The sequence below is a fragment of the Pteropus medius genome, unplaced genomic scaffold (genome assembly GCF_902729225.1).
Source record: "Pteropus medius unplaced genomic scaffold, Ma_sr-lr_union100, whole genome shotgun sequence".
NCBI classification, from domain to species: Eukaryota; Metazoa; Chordata; class Mammalia; order Chiroptera; family Pteropodidae; genus Pteropus; species Pteropus medius.
The window spans coordinates 129,410-152,757 of record NW_024352614.1 but is presented as its reverse complement, the minus strand read 5'-3'; the positions used below and the strand labels follow the sequence as shown (position 1 = coordinate 152,757).

General features: G+C 36.7%; 1 protein-coding gene across 3 annotated transcripts in view; it reads left to right on the top strand.

The window, feature by feature from the left end:
• The window catches only part of LOC120589495 (complement receptor type 2-like), a 124,281-nt gene that overhangs the window by 20,254 nt on the left and 80,679 nt on the right, over positions 1–23,348 (top strand). For 2 of the 3 annotated variants that reach the window (XM_039847008.1, XM_039847007.1), the window contains 8 exons: positions 281–363; positions 867–1,256; positions 2,367–2,552; positions 3,592–3,780; positions 4,431–4,454; positions 5,144–5,219; positions 8,944–9,052; positions 11,872–12,304. In XM_039847008.1, coding sequence (XP_039702942.1) covers positions 281–363; positions 867–1,256; positions 2,367–2,552; positions 3,592–3,780; positions 4,431–4,454; positions 5,144–5,219; positions 8,944–9,037 — 1,042 coding nt within the window. In that variant the 3' untranslated portion in view covers positions 9,038–9,052; positions 11,872–12,304. Of the gene's footprint in view, positions 1–280; positions 364–866; positions 1,257–2,366; positions 2,553–3,591; positions 3,781–4,430; positions 4,455–5,143; positions 5,220–8,943; positions 9,053–11,871; positions 12,305–17,958; positions 17,971–23,348 lie in introns of those variants that run through there. The other variant, XM_039847009.1, reaches the window with a different exon arrangement.

Genomic DNA, 23,348 nt, shown 5'->3' with positions numbered 1-23,348 from the left:
TGGTGACTCCCTTTAGAAGTTCCTCGTTGTCACACTCACAGAGAATGTGAGGTTCCAATAGTCTAGTATCTCTGACTTTTCACTTTTTTCTTAACATGGAAATGGCTTTGTTGTGAGCAACTCTAAGTCTAAAGTAATTCTCTTGCTTGGAGGGTCAAGGGTTCTAACTCTTCGCATCCAAAGTTCTTATTTAGGGTTCCTTCTGTATTTGCAGTTTAAGGAGGCTAAGTTGCAGAGATGTGATATTGGGAAGAGGAAATGTATTATAATCTCTCTCTAGGTATCGGCTGACTGGACATGCTTATCAGAAGTGCCAGGATGCTGAGAATGGTACTTGGTTTCAAAGGATTCCACTCTGTAAAGGTAACTAGGAATGAAAGTTGTCAGTGGGGGTATTAGGGGTCAGAGAGGCCAGGCCACAGAAGAACTAGTCTATAACTACCACAACAATCTATGTGTTCTATCTCAGTGTACATAAGAAAAATCTTACAGTGTTTGGTCAGCACTGCCAATGGGAAACAAAGTTATGAAGTAGTAACTGCATATTTGACATATATCTGCTAATTGCTAAAGATTAAAAAAAAAACATATAGCATATGCTTCTAGTTAAGGTAACATAATTGTATTCTTTTGTCCTTATTAGTTTACTGTATTTATTTTTATTTTTTGGAATGAGTATGTATTACTCATATAATCATAAAATTTAATAAACCTGTTTTAAAGAAAGCATAATCCAGTTTGTGAATTCTAAATGATTTTATAGTTATGTGCAATACATGCCGTTGCATACTTTTATTTGTACCCAAAAGAAGACTGTCCACCTTGGTGTACCAGCTGAAGTAGAATTTCTTAAATCTCTCCTGCAGTTATTCACTGTCAACCTCCACCAGTGATCGACAATGGGAGACATAGCGGTATAATGGCAGAACATTTTTTATATGGAATTGAAGTGTCTTATGAATGTGACCAAGGATTCTCTCTTCTGGGACAGAAAAATATACGATGCATAAGTAATTCTAAAGGACATGGATCTTGGAGTGGACCTCCTCCACAGTGCTTAAAATCTCCTCCTTTGACCCACTGCCCTAATCCAGATGTCAAACATGGACAGATACTAAATAAAGCTCCTTCTTATTCTCACAATGACACTGTAAACATTGCCTGCGACCCTGGCTTCCTCATGAATGGCAGTCACTTGATTAAGTGCCATACCAATAACAAATGGGTGCCAGGTATACCAACTTGTATCAAAAAAGGTAAGATATTTTAAGGAATAAACTATGGGATATTACATAAAATAAAGAAAAGGATTTTGAATCTGCACTTGCCATTCTACCTAAAGAAAAGCATGTAAAAGCGAAGGGAATTATATTGTTTTATAACAATATAATTTTATATTGTATTTTATTTTATATTGTTTTATAACACACCTCCTTACCCTCTCACCTGATTTTCTTTTACCCTTTTCTTTATAAGTGTATTGAGAAAAGGAACATGAAAGGATAATAGTTATCTTTCAAACTAATGGTGTCTCTAAAGTTTGTTATTTTCATTTATTTAGAAAAAGAAAAATGCACCTACTTTCTGGGAGGCTGGCAGATGTTGGCAGTAATATTGCTTGATAATTGATATTTTAAGCTGTAATATCAGCCAATAAGAGAACCTGAGGTGCTCTGAAGAGTGAAGCTGGCCTTCAAACCCATTGAATTGACTTTCTTGTAATTTTAGTTACCATTTGGCAGTTTTAGTCCTATCAGGGACTGTCTACAATAGAGGCAAACAATTGGCAATCCAAGAATTGAGTTCAGCTTATTAGAACTGTTTTCTTCGGCCAGCACAGTAGTCTTAAGCGTAACCCATTTCCACAGTCCAGGCTAAGTGGTGAATCTGTGATTCATTGAGGGAATGCTTTGCTTTCCTGCAAGATATCAGTTGTTTGAATTGGGCTGTGGCTGTCATTTTTAGAAGAGCAGGTACTCTCTCATTTGTCATATCTCGTGGCTTTACTTTCTGACTCCTATAGGCATTTGATTGTGTGACCCTTGAGTGTGGCAGTAGTCTAACCTACTGCCTTTCTGATATTTAAAGGGAAAAGGAAAGAATACTATTGGCTGATAGATTACAGTTGTGGGCTGCAATCATAGCTGTTTTTTCTTTTGACATTTTTTTTCATATCGTATACAATATATATAGGCATTGCAAATCTCTGTTCAGTGCTGCTTGGTTTGGGTGAACAAATATTTCTAGATACCAATTAGTTGGCTTGTTGCCTACCTTCTTTCTGTATCACTTTAACTCATAGATAGTGCTGGCTGTGTGTTTCTCTGGGCTAAATTAAAGATCTTTTTTTTTTATTGGTGTCTAAGCTTTCTTAGGATGTCAACTTCCATTTAAGATCCACAATGGGAATCATACTGGTGGAAATATACCTCGATTTTCTCCTGGAATGTCAATCTTGTACAGCTGTGACCAAGGCTACTTGCTGGTGGGAGATGCTCTCCTTATTTGCACACATGAGGGAACCTGGAACCAACCTGCCCCGATTTGTAAAGGTGCATTATCTTTTTTATATTTTTAAATCAAATTTGTCACAAATAGATATGTTCTGTTAGATTCTTTCAACTTAAAATTGACAAATAAATGCATTAATTAGATCATTTAATCAAATGCATTTAATTGGGAAATACATTAATTAATCTAAAGATCACAAAATAAGAAAGATGACAGGATATAGTCTATCTGATGAGTGATCACTTATATAGTCATTTAAATATAGAAAGTTAGATGCTTATGTAAATTTAGCATCCAAAGTGCAGATTGAATTTACCTGTGATTACAAGTATAATGAGAGTACATTTGACAAAATACTAATAAAAAAGAACAATGATCTTTTCAGTGTATTTCCTCTCAGTGATGATGAGCTTATGAGTGTTTCTTTATAAAAATTTCGGAATGTCATTTTCATTAGACATATGAAATATGAGTAGTGAGTTAATGTCTAATATTAGTTGAGCACTTTTTACTGTATCCCTGATACTGTGCACAGCATTTTGCATGTATGATCATTTAATCTTCATGAGAACCGTATCAAGTTGGTGCCATTACTATTCTTATACATGAATAGTCTCGGTAGAATGCAGAGATTTATAACTTTCCCAAAGTCCCACATTAAGAAGTCCTAGAGTCAGCATTCAAATCCAAAATCTTACACTACTGACCCCTCCACTGAAAAATAAAACAAGTAAGGAATCATGTACATGTATTAAGAATTGGAGAGTAAGAAAAGAAGCTGATAAAACAGTAATTCAGAATTAGTATTACCCATTCATCCCTCACCGTTTCTCTAACAAATCATTAAAATTATCTAATACTATTAGTTTAGAAACTAAAGCACAAAGAAGGATAATCTGGCTTAAATTACATAGAGGTTATTGAGATACGTGGCTGATACTGAAAGACTCTCCCTAAGATGTCATTTTATGTTATTTCAGTGAGGCTTTACTTACGGAGAATGAACTAAGTTGGTTTCATAAACCTTTCCATTAAGAGCAGTATCTACTTTGTTGGTAAATTAGATTCCTTTAATTTCAGAGGTAAACTGTAGCTTCCCAGAATATATGAATGGATTCCAGAAGGGGCTGGAGTCTGGAAAAAGGTATCAGTATGGAGCTGTCGTCACACTGGAGTGTGAAGATGGGTATACCCTGGAAGGCAGTCCCCAGAGCCAGTGCCAAGAGGATCACCAATGGAACCCTCCCCTGGCTGTTTGCAAATCACAAGGTAAGTGTGAGGGGCTTTGCTACAGCTGGTACTGGTCTCACTGTAGAGAATGGAATGAGGGGTATCCTTGAATGTTAGCTTTTCCTGGGTTTTAAATTGATATAGATCTGTAACCAGTGGTATAGTAATAGGCAAATCTGAAGTTGGTGCTCTATTCTAGAAAAAGGAAAACTTTCTGAGGATGAGAAAAGAAAAGAAAAGAAAAGAAAGGAAATAGAGGAGCACTAAATTAAAAGGTGCAAAACTAAACCTTGCATTTTGTAAGGAGTTGCTGCTGAGACTTCTCTTATTGCTAAGTCTAGATCTATAAGTGCTTACACAGGGACCTCCAAAAATGTTAACCAGCCTGTTACAACAGTTAATATTTGCATTCTAACCTGAACAATCCCTGGTTATACTGAGAATATTGTTTTTTTTTAATTGATGAACTACCCCAACTTACTTAAAGTGAAAATTTTTAAGAAGTCTAATGAGCTGTTTACCTAAGAAACGATGGAAGAGTGGGTAGAATCGAGGATTCTAATATGTCTTTTTAAGTAGACTTCGAGAGAGGGAAGTGAGTGACAACTTCTAGGACAATACCATGGGACTTGGGACTACAATGAATAATGAAGCTAGACTAATATGTTCATCATTTGTATTCTCCTTAGGCTCAGTGGCTCTCCTTCTTTGTGGTAAGTTTTTTAAATACTTTAAAAAGATTCTGATGATATTTTATAAAAATATATACAAAATTTGACATTCTATATTCTGCCTGAGTATTACTAATTTTTTTCTCCTTAATTCATAAGAAATTATCTTTTTTGGTGTTTTAGGGAATTTTAATGTGCACTTCACATTATAAACTCACTTTTAGATAAAAATCACAATAAATGATTTAAACCGGCAACTATTTCCAGATTTTAAATTTGAAAAGTTTAGTTAACATTAACATTTGGTCTTTTACATGATCTGGCCCTATCAAAATAGGCTGGTTTATTCTGCAGTAGAAAAATATATTTCACACCTGAGAGTGGAATGTTGTTATGCAAAGTTGTGGGATCCTGGTGCCCTGAGTTCCTAATATTATCCCAGTGGCAAGAATATTACTAATAAAACTAGAAGGAACAGAAAAGCTCAGCAGAACTTGACTAGAATCCTATGGTCAAATGCTTGGTGCTTTAGATTAAATGTGGACTGAACTGACTCAGGAAAACCTTACGCCCAAGTATGATTATTAGAAATTCAATAGTTCTATGGCTCAGGAAGGATAGGTATAGAAGTAACATACCATATCCCCCATCACAATAGGGCCTATGATCACTTCAAAACAATTATAGGTCACATTTTTCTGGCATTTGATACTTGCTGTTTTGTTTTCTAGGTCTTTCTGCAGGTTTAGTAATTCTTATCTTCTTGATTATTGTCACCTTACACATGATAGTAAAACACAGAGAACGGTAAGTTTAATACATGCTTGACCAAAATGCACAAAAGGTTTGTCTTCTTGCCTGAAACCAAATAGAAGCTCAAGTTACATAAAATGAATATAGCAATGTTAATTGGAATTAAGTATTTTGTGCTATATAGAAGAAAGTCCTATCTGTAAGATCTTAAAAGATATCAAGCACTTATTTTATTGGAATGTTTATTCAGATGATACATTATAAAAAATCTAGAAAAAAAAAATCCTAGTGGTAACAACTGCAAATATTTTGGTATATTCCTTCCTGATCTTTCTCTTTTCCTCTTTTTAAACTGAAATTTTGGCAGTTTAAAAAGAGAAAAATTAACTCTTCTGCCTTAACTTTTTTCATTTAGCCTATTGTATATATATACTTTTTTTTGTCTCTTTAAGCCATATTTTCTTTTTAGCTACTTAATAGCATATTGTTCTTAAATATTTCTGTACTGTGGAAATTTTAGATTGTTTCCACATTTATTCTGATAACAAATAAAAATGAGAAACATTTTTAAATAACCTTTTCACATATTCTTATTTCCTTATTATAGATTTATACACTAGGGAAAATTTTTATTTATTTAAAGTGCTTAATAAATATTGCCAAATGATTTTCTAGAAAGTTTATTTTAACTTAATCATATATCAAATAATTACTATATATGGACATGTGTTTCTGGCCTCCTTTTTATGCTTTATTGATCTATTCTTCCATCACAAATCACTTCATATTTAATTAATATAGCTTTCTACTACTATAATATTTGGTAGGGCAAGAATCCCCTTGGAATAATTTTTTTAGGATTTTCCTTTCTATTCTCTTTCATTTGTTTCTTTTTGTATATTGTGATTGCATAAAGTCTATGATTAATTCACAAGAAATTGGCATCTTTTCTGTAATGTCTTCCCATTCAGAAACATACTAGGCCTTTCTATCTGTTCAAGTAACCTTTCTCTCAGTCAGTATTTGTTTTAAGACTACTTAAATATATTACTAGGTTCTCTGTTTTGTTATATTACATGTTATTTACATTTTATTTTTAATTTATTAATTTTTCGGTACATTTGAATCTATTAAGTAATACTGCCATAGTGTGTTATGTGATATTTGGTAAAGACACAAAACAAATGGTTGGTACTTGGGAATTTTGATCAAAGTTCAATCATGGAGGACATGTTTCAGGTGAGCCTCAAAAGAGTATAGACAAGATGGGAAAGGTATTCAAGGTAGAAGGAGCAGTTTAAGTAAAGACCCAGAGGCTTGTCATTCCATCGTATTGTGATAACTACATAAGCAATGTGAAATGACAGCGAAATTGTATGAATGTGTTTGAAGGTGAAGGTGACATAGGTTTGGGTGGAGGCAAGGGTATAAAATATTCCTTTGCCACATAAATGTTGAGGCAATTGCAGAATATTATGATATGTGAAAAAGATATATTTTTAGCAGATGACACCATTCCATATCAGCCTGGGAATGTTCTATGTGCATAAGTTCTCGAGCTTCTGTACTTTCAAGTATTAGGAAGATAATCAGGTGACGTCTTACTAAGTGTCAAATTCCAGTGAGAGACAACCAACTCTCATCACCCCAAACACGTCACCCACAAATTCCAGAAAAATTTCTTTAACATACCAAGTCACCTGGTGCCATCTGATTATATTGTTCATAGTTGTATAAGCCTAGTGTAGGCATCAGACACGAAAGGGTTACACTGAAACTGTGTAATGATAGAATCGGTGAACCTGAGTAGTTTGTTCTAAGCCTGGGAGGGCCTGAGCATGGCAGGTCTGGCAAGGGTCTACAGTTGGGAAGTACTTCATACTAGTGCTTACCAGAGGGTGTGCCACATAACCCTGGTGTTGTGAATAACTTCAGGAGAAAAGGTGTTCTATGGCCAAATAAGACTAGGAAAATACTGCATACCATACATTTCTCATGAAGATTCACAATCACCATGAGAATATTTACAGAACCTTGTTTAATTTTCTTTTAAAACAGAGTCTCCCATACTAACCAGATGGCACAACTCTTTTTTTCCTCATATAATGCTTTTGACATCCCTTGGAACTAATGTTCCATTTAACAGACATTGGGGAAATCTAGGAAGGTGGTCAGGAGCTAGATCCTCAAAAGCCTACAGGCCCTGACAAGGAGTTAGAGTTTATCCTGTAGAGTCTTAAGCAAGGAAAAAATATGTTCAGATTTGCATTTCCAAAAGAAAGGGCAGGACTGGGCTGTCAGCCAAAGTGACAGTGGCAGGAATCAAGAGGGTGGTACGGATGTAAGAGATATTGTCACTCTTAAAAAGATAGGATTTCTGGGATTGAGTGTGTTGCTGAAAGTAGGGAGGAGGAGGTATACATGGAATCAAGTGGAGGTCACTGAGTGGTCCCAGGTTTCACAAAAATAAGAGAGGGGCAGGTTTGTAGGGAAAGAAGTTCAATTCTGACCTGCCACTTGTGGCACCAGTGATGCAGAGTGTGAGAGAGGGGCCTGGACTCAGGTAGGTGACATTTAAATTTCAGTTTAAACCTTGGGACCAGAAAGAACATAAAAGGTAAAAATAGGCATGAAAACCGATCTCAGAAGGACAATAATGCTTAAAAGGCAGGATGGGAAGGAACAATCAGAGGTAGGAAAGCTGGGAGAGAATAGTTTCATAGAATTCAGGAGAGAAAAAGATCTCAAGAAAAAAATAGGGATATTTTTTGGCTTCCCTCACAGGAAGTAAGAAAATATTTTTAGCCAAGAGTAATTACAAATTAAAATAAATAGAAAATGTGGTCTCTATCTCTTTCCTTCATGCTTCTAAATTTGCTATCAGGACATGGCATGTGTAGGAAATTTTGCAGCCTTTCGAAATGCTTACAAGCTCTAATAATTTATAATGTTCCAGTCTAATTATTATTAAGTTTGTTAACACAATTATAGGACATACTATTATTTACATGCCTCAATTGATATGAACCAAACGTATATGTTAAACTAAATTCTGAAGCATTACTCTCATTTTATTTCCATTTTCTAACCGACATTAATGTATTTTCTGATAGTTGATATAGACATTTCAGCTGTCTTAAAGACTTTTTGTGAGATGAGTAATCATTAAAAATGGATGTCTTGTACAAAATTTAATATTTTGTAATACTTTATTTCAGAGCTCCACATGATAGTAGAAACACATTGTATTGTCCTTTGCTAATTTAAGAAAAGTGGTTGTAGAAGCACAGTGAAATATATATGCTTTCAAAGACAAAAAAACTAAAATTGCCCTTAAGAATCATTTAAAGCTTTTAGTACTGTATGACTGTGTCAGGATTTTGAATTAAACATCAAATACAAAATTTTTTTTTTAAATTAAATTGAAAGATTGTGTCCCAAATTGGTAAATTTATGATATCATAAAATAAAAGCTGCTTTTTGATTTTTTTTCAAGCCTGAGGATCATAGTGACTAGTCATCGAGAGTCCTAGATCTGAGGTAAAGCTGCTTAATGTCAACTTCTGACTTGGACACTTAGCAGCCTAGCAAGTTACTTATTTCCAAAACATGGGGATTATGATTACTTCATGGACTACCTAGGACAATAAAATATAATCATCCATGAAAAGAACTTACAGTGTTTTGGGGAATTCTTGAAAGAAAACAACTGTTACATCTTTATAGTATTCATGTCCAATAAGTAAAGATTTTACTTTCTTTTTCTTCTTCCATTCAGCAATTATTATACAAATAAAAGACCTACAGAAGGAGATCTTCATTTAGAAACACGACAAGTGTATTCTGTTGATCCATACAACCCAGCAAGCTAATCAGAAGATGAACTGGTATCTAAAGAAATTGAAATAGTTTTGTTAATTTCTGTCAAAATTTTCCTCAATTTCTATTTATCAACAAGCATAGTACTAAGTATATATGGTCCAACTGCACAATTTTTTTAGTAATAATGCATAGAAATTATTAACTTACATGTGTCCTATTGCCAATTAATGTCCCTATTTTTTAATTCATTCATCCATTCAACAAATACTTAAATAAGTAAAAAATTATTTAAAATAACATAAGAAGATGGTAAGTATTATGAAGAGAAATAAAGCAGGAAAAGGGGATAATAAGAGCGGGGTACATGGAAGGGAACTCCTCGCTAAGAAAATGGCATTGGAGCAAAGACTTGAGTGAAGTAATGTGCCAGCCTTGTAGGGGGAAAACATCCTAGGGAAAAACATTAAGTATAAAGACCACAAGGTATTATATGCTGTCCTAGATGCACACCAGGCCAGTGTGGCCTTGTATGGACTGACCAAGGGAGAAAATGGTAGTGATGAAGTCAGAGAGGTGAGGGGAGGAAGTTGGGGATGATCTATCATGAAGAGTTTGCCAGGTCATTGTAATTAGATTGGTGTTTATTCTGAGATGGAAACCACTGGAGGGTTTGAAGTGGAGTAAATGATCACCTTAACTGCTGTGTTAAGAATGGAGTATAGAAAGACAAGGGAGAAAGATGAGGAATCGATGAGGCCTCTAGCACAATAATCCAGGTAAGAAGTTCTGAGTGGCTATCACCAAGCTGGTGGGAAGAGGTCAGGTTCTATATGCATTTTTAAGATAGTGACACTAAGCTTTGCTGACAGTTTGTATCAGAATATGAGGGCAAGGGAGGAGTCAATGACAATGCCATGGTTTTTGGCCTGAGCAAGTGGAAGGATAGAATTGCCACTAATTAGGTTAACTGAGAATGTGAAAAGCAGGATTGGGGAGAAAAGCTAGAAGTTCTACTTTGGAGATGTGAAGTGTGACATATCAAATAGACATCCAAGTAGAAGTGTCAAGAAGGCAAGTGGATGTACAAAATAGGTCCAAGCTCAAAGTAAAAACTTGGGCCTTGTCAGTAAATAGACATAAATTAAAAAAAAAAAAAAATTGAATAAGATCACCAGAGGGGTGAAGGAGCCTGGGTAAAAGAAAAGGTCCACATGCTGAGCCTTGGATCCTCCAATATTTGGACTCGTGGGTTGAGAAGAAACCAAAAAAGGAGTGAAACAGCAGCCTCTGTTACAGGAGAAAACCCCCAGAGGTTTGTGTCCTAGAAGCCATGCGAAGGAAGGATTTTAAGGAAGGAGTGATCGACTCTGTCAGATGCTGCTGATAGATCAAGAAACATGAGCCGTGAAAAGTCCCCGTTATATTTAGCAGCACAAAACTCTTCAGTGAACTTGACAAGAACTGTTTTGGTGGAGAGGAAGGAAGCAAGACCCTGATTGAAGTGAGCTTAAGGAAGAACAAGAGAAGACAAACTGGAGACATCAACTACAGCCAACTCTTTCAAGGAGTTTTTCTATAAGGAAGAGCAGATAAGTAGAGTGATGGCCAGAGTAAATAAGTTAAGGAAAATATTTTTAAGAGTGGAAAAACATATGATTGTATCGATGTCTGCTAATAAGAACGATCTAGTGGAAAGGGGGAAAATGATGGCAGTAGAGAAAAGGCAAAACTACTGGAGCAATGTCTGGGAAAGCCTGAAGGAACGGGATATAGTTCTCAAGCAGGGGAGTGCAGAATTTATGTGGGAGTGTGGCCTTAGTAACAGAAGGGAGGGCAGAACATATAGGTGCAGATGAAGGCAGGTGGGGAGATGTGACAGTGAATGTATGTGTGGAAGTTCTCTTCTAATGATTCTGTTTTCTCAGTGAATACAAAGCAAAATAGTCATCTGAGAGGAAGATTGAGGAAGGAGATGATAGGGATTTAATAGGAGAAGGCATGAAATAGCCACATTGAGAGCTGATGATTGAAAGATAGAGTATAGAAAGGTTGACAAGCAATATGAAAGGTCCTGCTGAGGCTCCCAGGAGAAAATGGAGGAGAACAATTGAAGTTTTATTATGCCCAGGCATATGTCATGGGACTTTCATGCCTTATCTCATTTAGCCCCAATTGCAATATTAAAGGGTAAGTATTATCTCAGGATAATACTAAGGTGAGCATACAGTACCTGAGATGAGAAAACCAAGGCTAAATGTTCTCTTGGCCAAGGCCTCAAAGTCAGCAATTGGCAAAGGTAGAATTCAAGTTCAAATTCATTTTCAAACTGTTTTCTCCTACAACATCTATAAAACATAAAGATACCACTTCTGCCCTCTTGGAACTTATTGTAGTAAAAAAAAAAAAAAAAGACATATGTATATCATAGTGTAAGAATACATGTCATAAACAAGATATAGAAAAACTGGTCTAGCAGTGGAGAAGAAAAGGTTACTTGCTGCTGGCAAATTGTAGAAAAAGTAAAGAGAACATGAGAAGCCATGCCAGAGTGATCCCTAAATCCAAACCAGTGGGGGTCTAGAATAAAGCTGTTACATAAGTATTTGTTGAATAAATATATGAATGAATGAAATTAGACTATTGTTTGAATTTTTCCCTCAATTTTATCCATATTTATCAATATAAAATGTAACTATTGTTTACTCCAGGTCATATTATCTGAAGAAGGACCTCTTAGTAGAATGATATCTTCTAATAGTCTCTATGCATTAGTAATAGCACTTATAATTGGTATACACAGGGAATGTTAATACTCTCATTATTTAAACTTTGATTTGCACTGTGGTATTCATGCTGCCACCTTAACGCAAATTATCTATTTCAGTGTGCCTTCTTGCTTGGAATCCAAGCAAACTGAACATGGTCTGGAAAGAAACCATTCAAGTATCAGCAAGTCTATTTGTATGGTCTCGGCATCAATTAAATGATTTCATAAGCTACAATTTCCTATATGCACTTATTCTCAAGAAGACAAAGAAAGTTTGCTTAATGATAAAGATGGGAGCCCAATTTCCCTGCCACATAATCTTCAAGTTTTTAAAGCCTCACTTGTGATGTGCCTAGAGTCAGGCTATGACTATAAACAATTACATAGCTCTGAAAGTGTCACTTTTTTAAGGAAGGCACTAAAAAGAGCTGAGCTGTGCTTGTGTCTAGACTCTTCGTTTTGTAATCAGCATACTTACTGTTACCATGTACTTTTTGTCACAATATGATTTTAATTATTTAAATAAAGTGTGAAGCATTTCCTGTGGTTATTATGCACATACCTTTGTTGGGAAGTTTGATTTTAATAGTAGCATCCTTCTCAGATATGGTTAAACATTTCACTTTTATTTCTACTTAGTTTGAGATTTTTTTCACAATCTACTGCCTTTGATTAGTGGTTTATTGGCTATTGTTTATTGGTTACTGGTTTATTTGCTGCCTTTCCATAATCACTCAGTAATTCCAATTTGCACATTTTTTTTTTAAGTTATGGGAGTCAAGTTTTAATTCTAAAGTTTTGGTGTATAATTCAAGCTCTGGATGTTTCCTTGGCAGTTTTGTCAAAAGCGCTGGGTGATTGTAAAATATCACTTAATAATATGTATATTAGTCATTCGAATACATTTTATATTTTAAAAAAACTTGCCTTTTTGATTTTTTTCTGGAGTCAATGAACTATTGAATACAAACATAGTCTTAGGGTTTTTAGAGTACTTAATTTAAATTTATGCATTCTGGATCCTATCACTTTGTCTTTTTGGCCATAGTTTCAATTCACAAATTCAATTTCCTCATCCTCAAGACTTTCTCATACTTGTCCAGCAGACACCTTCCCCAGCTCATCATCATGCTTTTCCACTCTGACCACACTCTAATTCCAGCTGTCAATTTTTTCCATTCCAACATTTAAACTATTGAGGAAATAAAACCTTGCTCCCTGGCTACCACAAATTCACTCTCCTCATTTTTTCTTAGAGTATGTATATTCTTTGGCATCTTTTTTGTTTTTATTTTAGTTGTGATAAAAAGCATATAATTTAAAATTTACCATCTGTACCATTTTTAAGTATATAGAACTGTTAAGTATATGCACATTATTGTGCAACAGATCTCCAGAACTTTTTCATCTTATAAAAATGCAATGCTATCCCAATTAAACAATAACTCCACATTCTCCTTTGCCTCCAGTCCCTGGCAACCACCATTCTACTTTCTGTTTCTATGAACTTAACTATTTTAGCTACTTCATATAGGAGGAAACATACAATGTTTACCTTTATGTGACAGTTTTATTTTACTTAGCATAATGTCAAGGTTTGTCCATGTTGTAGCATGTGTCAGAATGTTTTTCCTTTTTCAGACTAAATAATATTTCATTGCACATATACACAACATTGTCTTTGTACATTCATTTGTTGATAAACATTTGGCTTATTTTCTCCTCGTGGGGGTTTGCAAATATCTCTTTAAAGCAGTGCTTTCAGTTCTTTTAGATATGTATCCAGAAGTTGTATGCTATTGAGCATCTTTTATTCATTCACAGTCCCACTTTTATTTCTCTAAATTATCTGTTCTTATACCTCAATCCGTTTAGTCTATTTTCCCTTCCTCTCTATTGTCCACCTTCTCTTATCAGATATTGCAGACATCACAAGGTAACAATAAATTCCTCTCCATCTCCCAGCTTATCTATATCCACTCATCTATATCCTCATTTCCACCTACCACTTTTCACAGACTATACTGTTCTCTTTCATCCCTTTCTCTTTCTTCTAGGACATTGCTCCATCAGTTATACCTTCTTTCATTACTGCCTTCTTTCCATCTGCAAACCTGCTCAAATCAGAACTCATTCATCTGTGACACACTGACTTAAACCAAAACAGGGTTTTATTCTATCACATGACAGAAAAGGTCAAGGATACAACTGGCTTCAGTCAAAACAGGAATTAAATATTCAAAGCCTATCATCAGGAATCTGTTCTAGCCCCTGGTTCTGCTTTTCACTGCTGGCTTCATTCTCTGGACACTCCCTAAAAATGTAAAATATTTGCTGACAATGGCAAGCACACATCTCATCAGCTTAGCATTCCAGCACAAGGAATTTCTCTTTTCCAATGATTCCTTCAAAAGTCCATGCATTAGCTTGATTTGTCCATATGAGGTCACATGCCCCCAACTGAAGCACTTACTAGGGCCAGGACAGTGAAATAGCAGATGAACAAGGCCTGAACTGCCTGCCCGTGCTTGGAGCTGGGGGTAGGATTGATCAACAGTTCTCAGGTAGGGTGATCACAGTGCCATAGAGGACATTGGCAATATCTGCAGACACTTTTTTGTTTATTACAGCTAGAGGAGGGGTGTGTTTTGGCATCTAGTGAGTAGAAGCCAGGAATGCTGCTAAACATCCCACAATGCACAGGATGGTCCCCCACGACAAAGAATTACCTGGTTCAACTTGTCAATAATGTCACAGTGGAGAAACTATGGTCAATTATGAACCACAAGGAACTATGGAAAAGAGGGAATTTCCCAAAGGAAAAGCAGAGGACCAATTCCAGAAGAAGGGGCCCAGTTAAAGCAACAAATATCCACCATTTCCTCTATCTGAAAACAAATGCTCCCCAAAGCACCTATGTTTCTCTTTTAAACTATCTCCCTTCTTTCAAACGGCAATTTTTTCTTAAAAAGTTGTTGACCTTAGCTACCTTGATTATTTCACTCATTCTTTCAACAAATAATTATGTAAAATCCTTCTGTGTGCTAAGCGATGTTTTAGGTTGTGGGATGTAGGAGTAATAAAATGACAGTCCTCATGTAGCTTTTATTCTAATGAGAAGAGAAAGATACCAAGCAGATTCACAGATGGTAATAAAATAAAAAATAAGTATAATTTTCTACATTATGTAAAGCAGAGAAAGAAAAAAGGAAGTTTTGAATGAATGTGCAATTGTTAATAGTGGCCGAGAAAGGCTCGTTGAAGGGGTCAGATATAAGAAAAGAACTCCTGGAGATGAGGGAGGAACTAGGAAAAAAATGGATGATGCTTTTTGTATTTGGAGAAATAATGTGTGCATGCTTATGATAAAAATCCATAGAAAGAGGGAAATAATGAAACTAAAGAGAGAGAGGAGAATTCTTGGAATGATGTCCTTGAACAAGTGAGAGAAAATGAACTTTAGGGCACTAGTGGAGAGAGTAGCCTTAGATAAGGGTATGAGCAGTATAACCATACTAACAGGAGATAAAGAAGCTATACAGGCCAGACAGAGGTCTTCGAGTGACGTGATGAGAGAAGTTTATGAAAATTCTTCTTGATTATTTCTATTTACTCTGAAAAAAAAAAAAGAAGCAAAGCTATAGAGAGATATTAAGAATGATATAGCGGATGTCAGAGTTCAATGTCAATATAAAATATCTGAAATAGTCACTTAAGAGAATGAGAGAGTAAATGAACTAAGCAAATATAGTAGAAATACCTGGCAGCATTACAACAGCCCAACTGAAATGAGTTATTAAAGTTACGACTAGTCATCAGAAATATGTGTTTTTCTTCAGTCCCATTCAGTACACTGAGAACAGGGACAAAACTGTAGAGAATTGATTCTAACCAGAATTATTGTTTATCTAATGAATATAATAAAGTGAGAGAAGGGAAAGGCAGCTGAGGTTGTATGAGGTTCTATGTAATGATTATAATGACGGACCATAAAATTTAACCTTGTAAATATGAAAGTAAGGACACTAAGAGGTTTGAGACTGAAATATTATAAGATCAATGGGTTGTAAGTACTGAGAAATATGAGGATTTTTGAGTCAGGGCAAACAAGAAGGACAGGATTGGTGGTTGGACAGTGGAATGGTGGAAATTCTGGAGGCGCTGCAGTTATTAAAGTGGAGAAGATCTAAAGTAAGATCAAGGACATAAGTTGTGGAGTATAGTAGAAGATTACCGACAGAGAAGATCTAGGTTTGAAAGTTCAGGTATTTGAAAATACTATCATTATGAATATTGAATCACTGAGAACAATGACAGGATTAAGAGTAGAGAAGCTTGCTGTGCTCAAATCTTTAAGGAATAAGGGGAGAAAGCAGAGGCTAGGACATTAGTGCAAAAGAAGTGCTAATGAGTGGTGTATTCTAATCTCAGGTGACGTAAGGCTGGAAAATGGAATCTTCTATTCCATTTTCCTCAGCTTCCTATCATCTGGCTTCTTCTTTTATTGCTCTGTGGTGAATACCTTGAAAGGATGATCAGACCCTTGAGAGAATGATATTGGACTTATTTAAAAGGAGGTGCAATAAGAGTTATTATCAAAGTATGTATTTCTTGCAATAGAGCCTTTGAAGAGAGCCTAATGGAAACTAATGGAAAATAGAAAGCATACCTGAAGGCTACTCTATTTAGACCGTGAGACATAGCAGTCCTACATAATACATAGAAATAAACACAAGTGGGCAGCCAAAATGGGAAGACAGAAAAACAAGTCCCAAATGAAAGAACAGAACAAAGCACCAGAGGAAGAACTAAACAAAATGAAGACAAGCAATCTACCAGATGTATCCTTTAGAATCAAAAAAAGAATCTAAAGCTATCCTTTAGAGTCAAAAACACTGGTTATAAGGATGCTTAATGAACCTAGGGAAAGAGTAGATAAACTCAGTGAGGACTTTAACAAAGAAATGAAAACATAAAAAAGAACCAGTCAGAAATGATGAATATAATAACCGAAATGAAGAATACATTAAAGAGAATCAACAGTAGATTAGATGAAGCAGAGGATCGAACCAATATTACAACAGCAAAAAAAGAAAAATGAAGATAGTTTCAGGAACCTCTGGGACATCAAGCATACCAACATTTGAGTGCCCATTGTATGGGTACCAGAAGGAAAAGAGAGAGAGCAAGGAATTGAAAACCTATTTGAAAAAATAATGACAGAAAACTTGCCTAACCTGGTGATGGAAATACACATACAAACCCAGGAAGCACAGAGTCCCAAACAAGATGAACTCAAAGAGGCCCACACCAAAACATGTCATAATTAACATGCAGACAAAGAGAGTATCTTAAAAACGTCAAGGGAAAAGCAGTTACTTATAAGGGAGCTCCCATAAGACTGTCAGTTGATTTTTCAACAGAAAATTTGCAAACCAGAAGGGATTGGCATGAGATAGTCAAAGTGATGAAAAGTAAGGACCTGCAACTAAGATTACTTTACCCAGCAAAGTTATCCTTTAGAATCAAAGGACAGATAAAGAGCTTCCCAGACAAGAAAAAGCTAAAGGAGTTCATCACCACCAAGGCTGTATTATAGGAAATGTTAGAGGGACTTTGTTAAGAAGGAAGGAAAAGTTTAAAAAAAAAAATTAAAAAAAAATGAACATTTGAATAAAAAATGGCAAAAACCACATATCTAGCAACAATTACTTTAAGTGTAAATGGATTAAATGCTCCAATCAAAAGATAAGGTGGTTGAATAAATAAGAAAACAAGACCCTTACATATGCTGCCTACAAGACACAATTCAGATTGAAAGACACACACAGACTAAAAATTAAGGGATGAAAAAAAGATATTTCATGAAAATGGAAACTAGAAAAAAGCTGGAGTAGCAATACTTATACAAGACAAAATAAACCTGAAAACAAAAGCTATAGCAAAACACAAAGAAAGACTCAGTAATCCCACTTCTGGATATTTATTTGAAGAAACCCAAAACACTACTTTAAAGGGACATATGAATCCATATGCTCATTGCAGCATTATTTACAATAGCCAAGATATGGAGGCTACCATCCATTCATCTGTTGAGTGTCCATCAACAGATGAATGGATGGTACACGTATAAAATGGAATATTATTCAGCCATAGAAAAGAATGAAATCTTGCCATTTACAACAACATAGATGGACCTAGAAGGTATCGTGCTGAGTGGAGTAAGTCAGACAGAGAAAGACAAATGTCATATGTAGAATCTAGAGAACAGGATAAACAAACAAACAACAGAAACAAGCTCATAGATATGGAGAACATTTTGATGGTTGTCAGAATGGGGGGGTGGGTGTAAAGGGAAGGGGATTGAGAGGTACAAATTAGTAGTTACAACATAGTCATGAGTATGCAGAGTATAGCATGGGGAATACAGTCAGTAGTATTATAATAACTGTGTACGGTGTCAGATGGGTACTAGATTTATCAGAATGATCACTTCATAAGTTATATAAATGTCTAATCACTATATTGTGTACCTGAATTAATATAATATTGTTTGTCAACTATCACTGAGGAAAATAAAAATATAAAAATTAAAAAGAAAAGAAGCATATCTGGCATTTGAGACACTGCCCTTTCTTAGTTAGTGAAGGTAGGAGCTGAGACTTGAGTAAGAAGGACAAATGAAGTAAGACAATGTTCTAGAATCTTTGTGTGAGCTGAGGCTACACTTGTTGAGTGACATAGGTTTGTGGGACTGTGGGTCTCCATCTGTGAAGCCGCATTGAATAGAGAATAGTTTTCCACCTCGAATGTCTTTACTCTACCATGAGTAATAGCTACGTATGGAGGATAAAGGAGCTAACAAATTTACTAAAATGGCGCTACAATATTTTTTTAAGTTTCTTCCTACTCCCCTCTCTACAGTATTTAATATTTGGAATTCCTCCACTCTTCACACACATCATTCCAACTCTTGCTTTAGAAACAACTGACGTTCGTTCCTACTAATTTTTATATCTGGGGTTCTTGTCTCAGGGGCCCACAGACCTTTGAAGGTTCATGGCTACAACTGACTTTCAATATAACTAGTTCCCTTTGTATTCCCATGAACTTTATTTTATGCATTTCAAGATAATTCTGAGAAGGAATCCACAGGCTTGACCAAACAGGCAAAAAGTCCATGATACACAAAAATGTTAAAAACCCCTACATGGATGTGGTTTACATATTTCAGTGCTATTCTTCCTATTACTTATTCTATGTGTTATTCCTTAACAATTTTACCAATTCCTGAGATTCTGACCGTCCTCCAACCATTTCCCTTTCAAAAGGTTTCTTCTTGGTCCTTTCTGGAAGTCCAGCTTCATAATCAACAAACTTCCTATAACATTCTCACACCCCTGGACCTCACTAAACTCTATCTGTCCCATATCTGTCTTTTTTTGGTTAAAAAAAACAGAAGCCTTTTATATTTTCCCTTGATTGAGCAATCCTCTCTTTCCCATATTATTTTGTTGTTGTTGTTACTACTATAACACGTTACCTTGTAGGTTAAAATGCCACAGATTTGTTCTTTTGCAATTCTGGAGGAGTCCAAAAGGAGTCTAACAGAGCTCAAACCAAGGTGTTGGCATGACTGAAAGCTCTAGGGGAGAATTCCTGACTTGCCTCTTCCAGCTTCCAGAAGTAGCTGTCATTCCTTGGTTTATACAGCATCATTCCAATCTCTGCTTCAGTCATTGTCTTCCGCTCTGATCCACTGCCTTCTTCTAACAAGGATCTGCCATTACATTGCCAACCCAGATAATCTGTGGTTATGTCCCTGTCTCAAGATTCTCAATTTAATCACATCTGCGAAGCCTCTCATGTAAGGTAACATATTCACAAGTTCTGAGATTAGGGCGTAGACATCTTTGAGGAGCTATTATTCAGCCTTCTGCAGACCCTCCTTCTTCTCATCCTTGAATTCTTAACCTGCTGCCCCAATGGTGTCCCTCCCACAGATTTTTTACTTCAATAAGTAGTAAAACCATTCATTTAGAATCCCAGGTTTAATTATTGATTCCTTTCATTTTTTCACCACTAACTTTCAGAAAGAAAGTAACCAAAATACAACGCACTAGCAAATTTCGTTCATTCCATCTCCAATATCAAATCTCACCTTGATGATTTCATAGTCTCCCTACTGGTCTCCGCATATACTATTGCTTATTCCATTCCAGTCTCCATAACTATAGACAGAGATACAATTAATGCAAATATGATTGATTCACTCTCTTTTAAAAAAAATTTTTTTTTTGATGGCTTGGTATATCTCAATTCAACACAAAGAACTTGGTTCTTAATAGTCCCAATATACTGTACATGTTCTTTGCAGCTGTTGCTTCAACACAGACAGCAGGCTTTCATGAGCTGACCTACCCACGCAGATTCCTTCAAAGGGCAAAAGGGTGGGCGTATGGAAGCGGAACTGCGGAATCCACCGCCTTTGTCTGGAACTGCCCATCCACACACGTGGAATATATCAAGGATATGAAGTGTTGCCACATTTAGTTCCTGTACACCGGTCCCTAAGGTGGTCTCTGGGAGCCAAACTCTCTAGAAACAATGCAAATTGAGCATAAGCAAGACCTCACCTATTAAGGGGAAGCTGTGGTCAAAAGCTTTTTGTCCCGGAAACCCGGCCGCGCTCCCCAGACCCTGGGGCGCAGAGCCTGTGGTCTGTCCGGTTGCTACGCTTTCCCATGACTTCGATTTTCTTCCAGATCTCATCATATTACTAGAGGTGCTTGAGGAAGATGGGAGCCTCTTCTCTGAGGAACCCGGAGCCCCGCCGGCCGCTGGCGCCTCCACTCTCCTGCTCCGGAGGAGCTCTCCTGGCAGTCCTGGTGCTGCTCGCGCTGCCGGAGGTCTGGGGTGAGACTCAGGCGGGCGTGGGGAGCGGCTCCAGTGGGCGAGGCAGCCGGGGTGCAGAGGGCACGCGCCGCGCTGGGCACTTGGGTCCCGGGGTGTTGCTTTCAGAGGGCTAAGCGCGCGAGAAGGCGGCGGCAGGGGAACTCTGGGATCCTGTCTGTGTCCCTGGACCCTTGCTGCCTCTGACTAAAGGTTGAGTTTTCCTCTGCAGGGGCTTGTGTCGTCCCCAGCGCATAGGAGGGTGCAGACGCTAACTGGGTGCTTCATGAAACCCCTTGCCTTTGTGTACTAACAAAGACTGGCTATGGCAGGACGTGGCGCTTATCCTGATGAAAGAAAGGGGTTTGGAAATTCGACATAACTAAGCTGAATCCTAGAAACTTCTTAACCGTGAGGAAAGTTACTACCCTGTCTGAGTGTGTCTCCTCATCTGCGAAGTAGGAACACTGATATCTCCACTCATGCTGTTGCTACCTAAAAGGCATAAAGTGTGACATAGTGCCTGTCACTTAATCAATTTCTATCCCCCAACCATTAGCTTTGCACTTTGTTCAAGAGGGTGTTTGGACAAGCTATCCTGGGAGTGCAATTTCCACCTGAAAACTGTCCCGCATTGGGCTATATTCATCCCACTCACACCCCAAACCAGCACCGCCATCATTAAGGAGCACTTCCAGAGCGTCTGCGTTAGTTAGGACATATCTCATGCAGGGCCCTTGGATTAAAAAGCTAGCAGAGCCCCAGAACCCTCAGTGTAGCTAGTTGCAAGTCGAAGGTGCTGTAGAGATGTTTACTTATTGTCCCATTTTAGTCATGCGTTTGGTACAAGACAAAGCTTATTATAGCTATTATTCAAATCTTGAGGCCACATCTTACTTTTCTTAAACTTCAAATTAGTAAACTCCTTCCATGAGACCCTTCTGGATCTCCCAGATGTCTTTTTAGTTGTTTAGACTCATTGGCAACATCTCAGTTGAAGTTGAGTCTTGACTATTTTTGTCTAGCCTCTTCTTGACAACTCAGTTTGCTCTCACTAGAAATTTAGCATCGTTATTAGATGCATTCGTTATATGGTGCTTTCTCTTTCAAGAGCGTAAGAAAAAAGAAAAACCAAATTCCCACAAAAGTTAGCATTAATATTTTATATCCTTAGATATCAGAAAGTAGCCTGTCAGGTGAGGAAATGTGACAAGATTGAGAGTTTTATTTTCAGAAAGGAAGCACCCCAAGCCCGTCAAGCAACCGGTTGTCAGTGCTTAGGAACTGTGCTGGACTTCGTAAGGGTCAGGCTCCCTTCTCACTGGTATGGTTTATAGTTTGCCCATGTTTATTAAATTATTGTTATAGAACAATTCCAGATGCTATTAACTGGAAAAAAATTTACTAAGGTTGTCACAATAACCTCCTAATGTAGAAGAGGCTAAACTAAATAATCTAGTAATTTACTTGCCAAAGGAATTTAGATAAAGAAAATGCCAATGAAATGCTGAAATGCTGACAGCGTCATGGCACCTTGGATTTAAAAACAAGTATAAGAGAACTCTGCCTCCAAGGTTGATGCATAGGAAGTAAAGTAGTGGGTTTTATGAAATCTCCTTAATTAGGAGAGCAGTTTTCTGGCTTTTCCAGCCTCTGCTACTTACCAAATGGGAGTCTTAGACCTAGCAAGCCAAATAATGTCCCTACCTTTTAGTGTTCATGAGTATAAAATTAGCATAATTGACATCCTGCTATCTGAGAGGGTTGTGATAATCACATGAGGTAGTGTATGTAACAGTGTTTCATAACCTGAAAATCTCCATGTGGATCTAAGAAACCATGACTAGAAAGTCATGCAGGAGAGCCTAGAGCCCACAGGATGGTTAAAAGGGAGACATCTCAGGTCCAATGATCAGAAAAGGCTGAGTTGAAGGAGCCTGGATTTGGCAGCACATAGGAAAGAATCTTAAAAAAAAAAAAGTTTATACAGGATGATTCACAGAGATATATAGTTTATATAAAAATTAACACACTAGTTAAGCATCACTAGGACAGTGTTTAATATAGAGCAGTCTCTGGCGCCCTCACCTGGTCCTTGGGTCAGATCTCACTTTGTTACCCTGCTGTGTAGAGATAGATGCAAGGTTGGAAGGAGGGGTGGTCCAGTTTACTCTCTATGTTTTGTGACATATTTCTGTTTATATATGCTCAGATGAGAAGATATATGAGTTATATTACGTAGTTTTATCTAATATAATCTTCACAATTGAACAAGTGACTTCAGAATTGTCCTGCATAGAAATAGTAAGTGAGGTAATTCCACTAAGGTCAACTCAAGCAAACAAGAAAATGGCATAGCTGACACTACCTACCCCCCGCACACACACACACAGATACACAAACACACAGAGACACACAGGTACCTACACATATACAAGCTCTTTGTCAGAGACATTAAGAGGAAGAAACACTGTCTAATCACAACTGGCTGAAATTTGACAAAAACAAAAATCTAGACAGTATCGAGAAACTAGTTGAAATATGGCTTCATATTCATCACTGTGATAGTATTTTGTCCCTTGAGATGTTAGTTGATGATCGCATTAAGTCATCATGATTAACAAAGCATTTAAAATGTTTACTTCATCTGCATCTTATTTCTTTAAATTTCTATTTATATATAATATACGATATTAGTATAC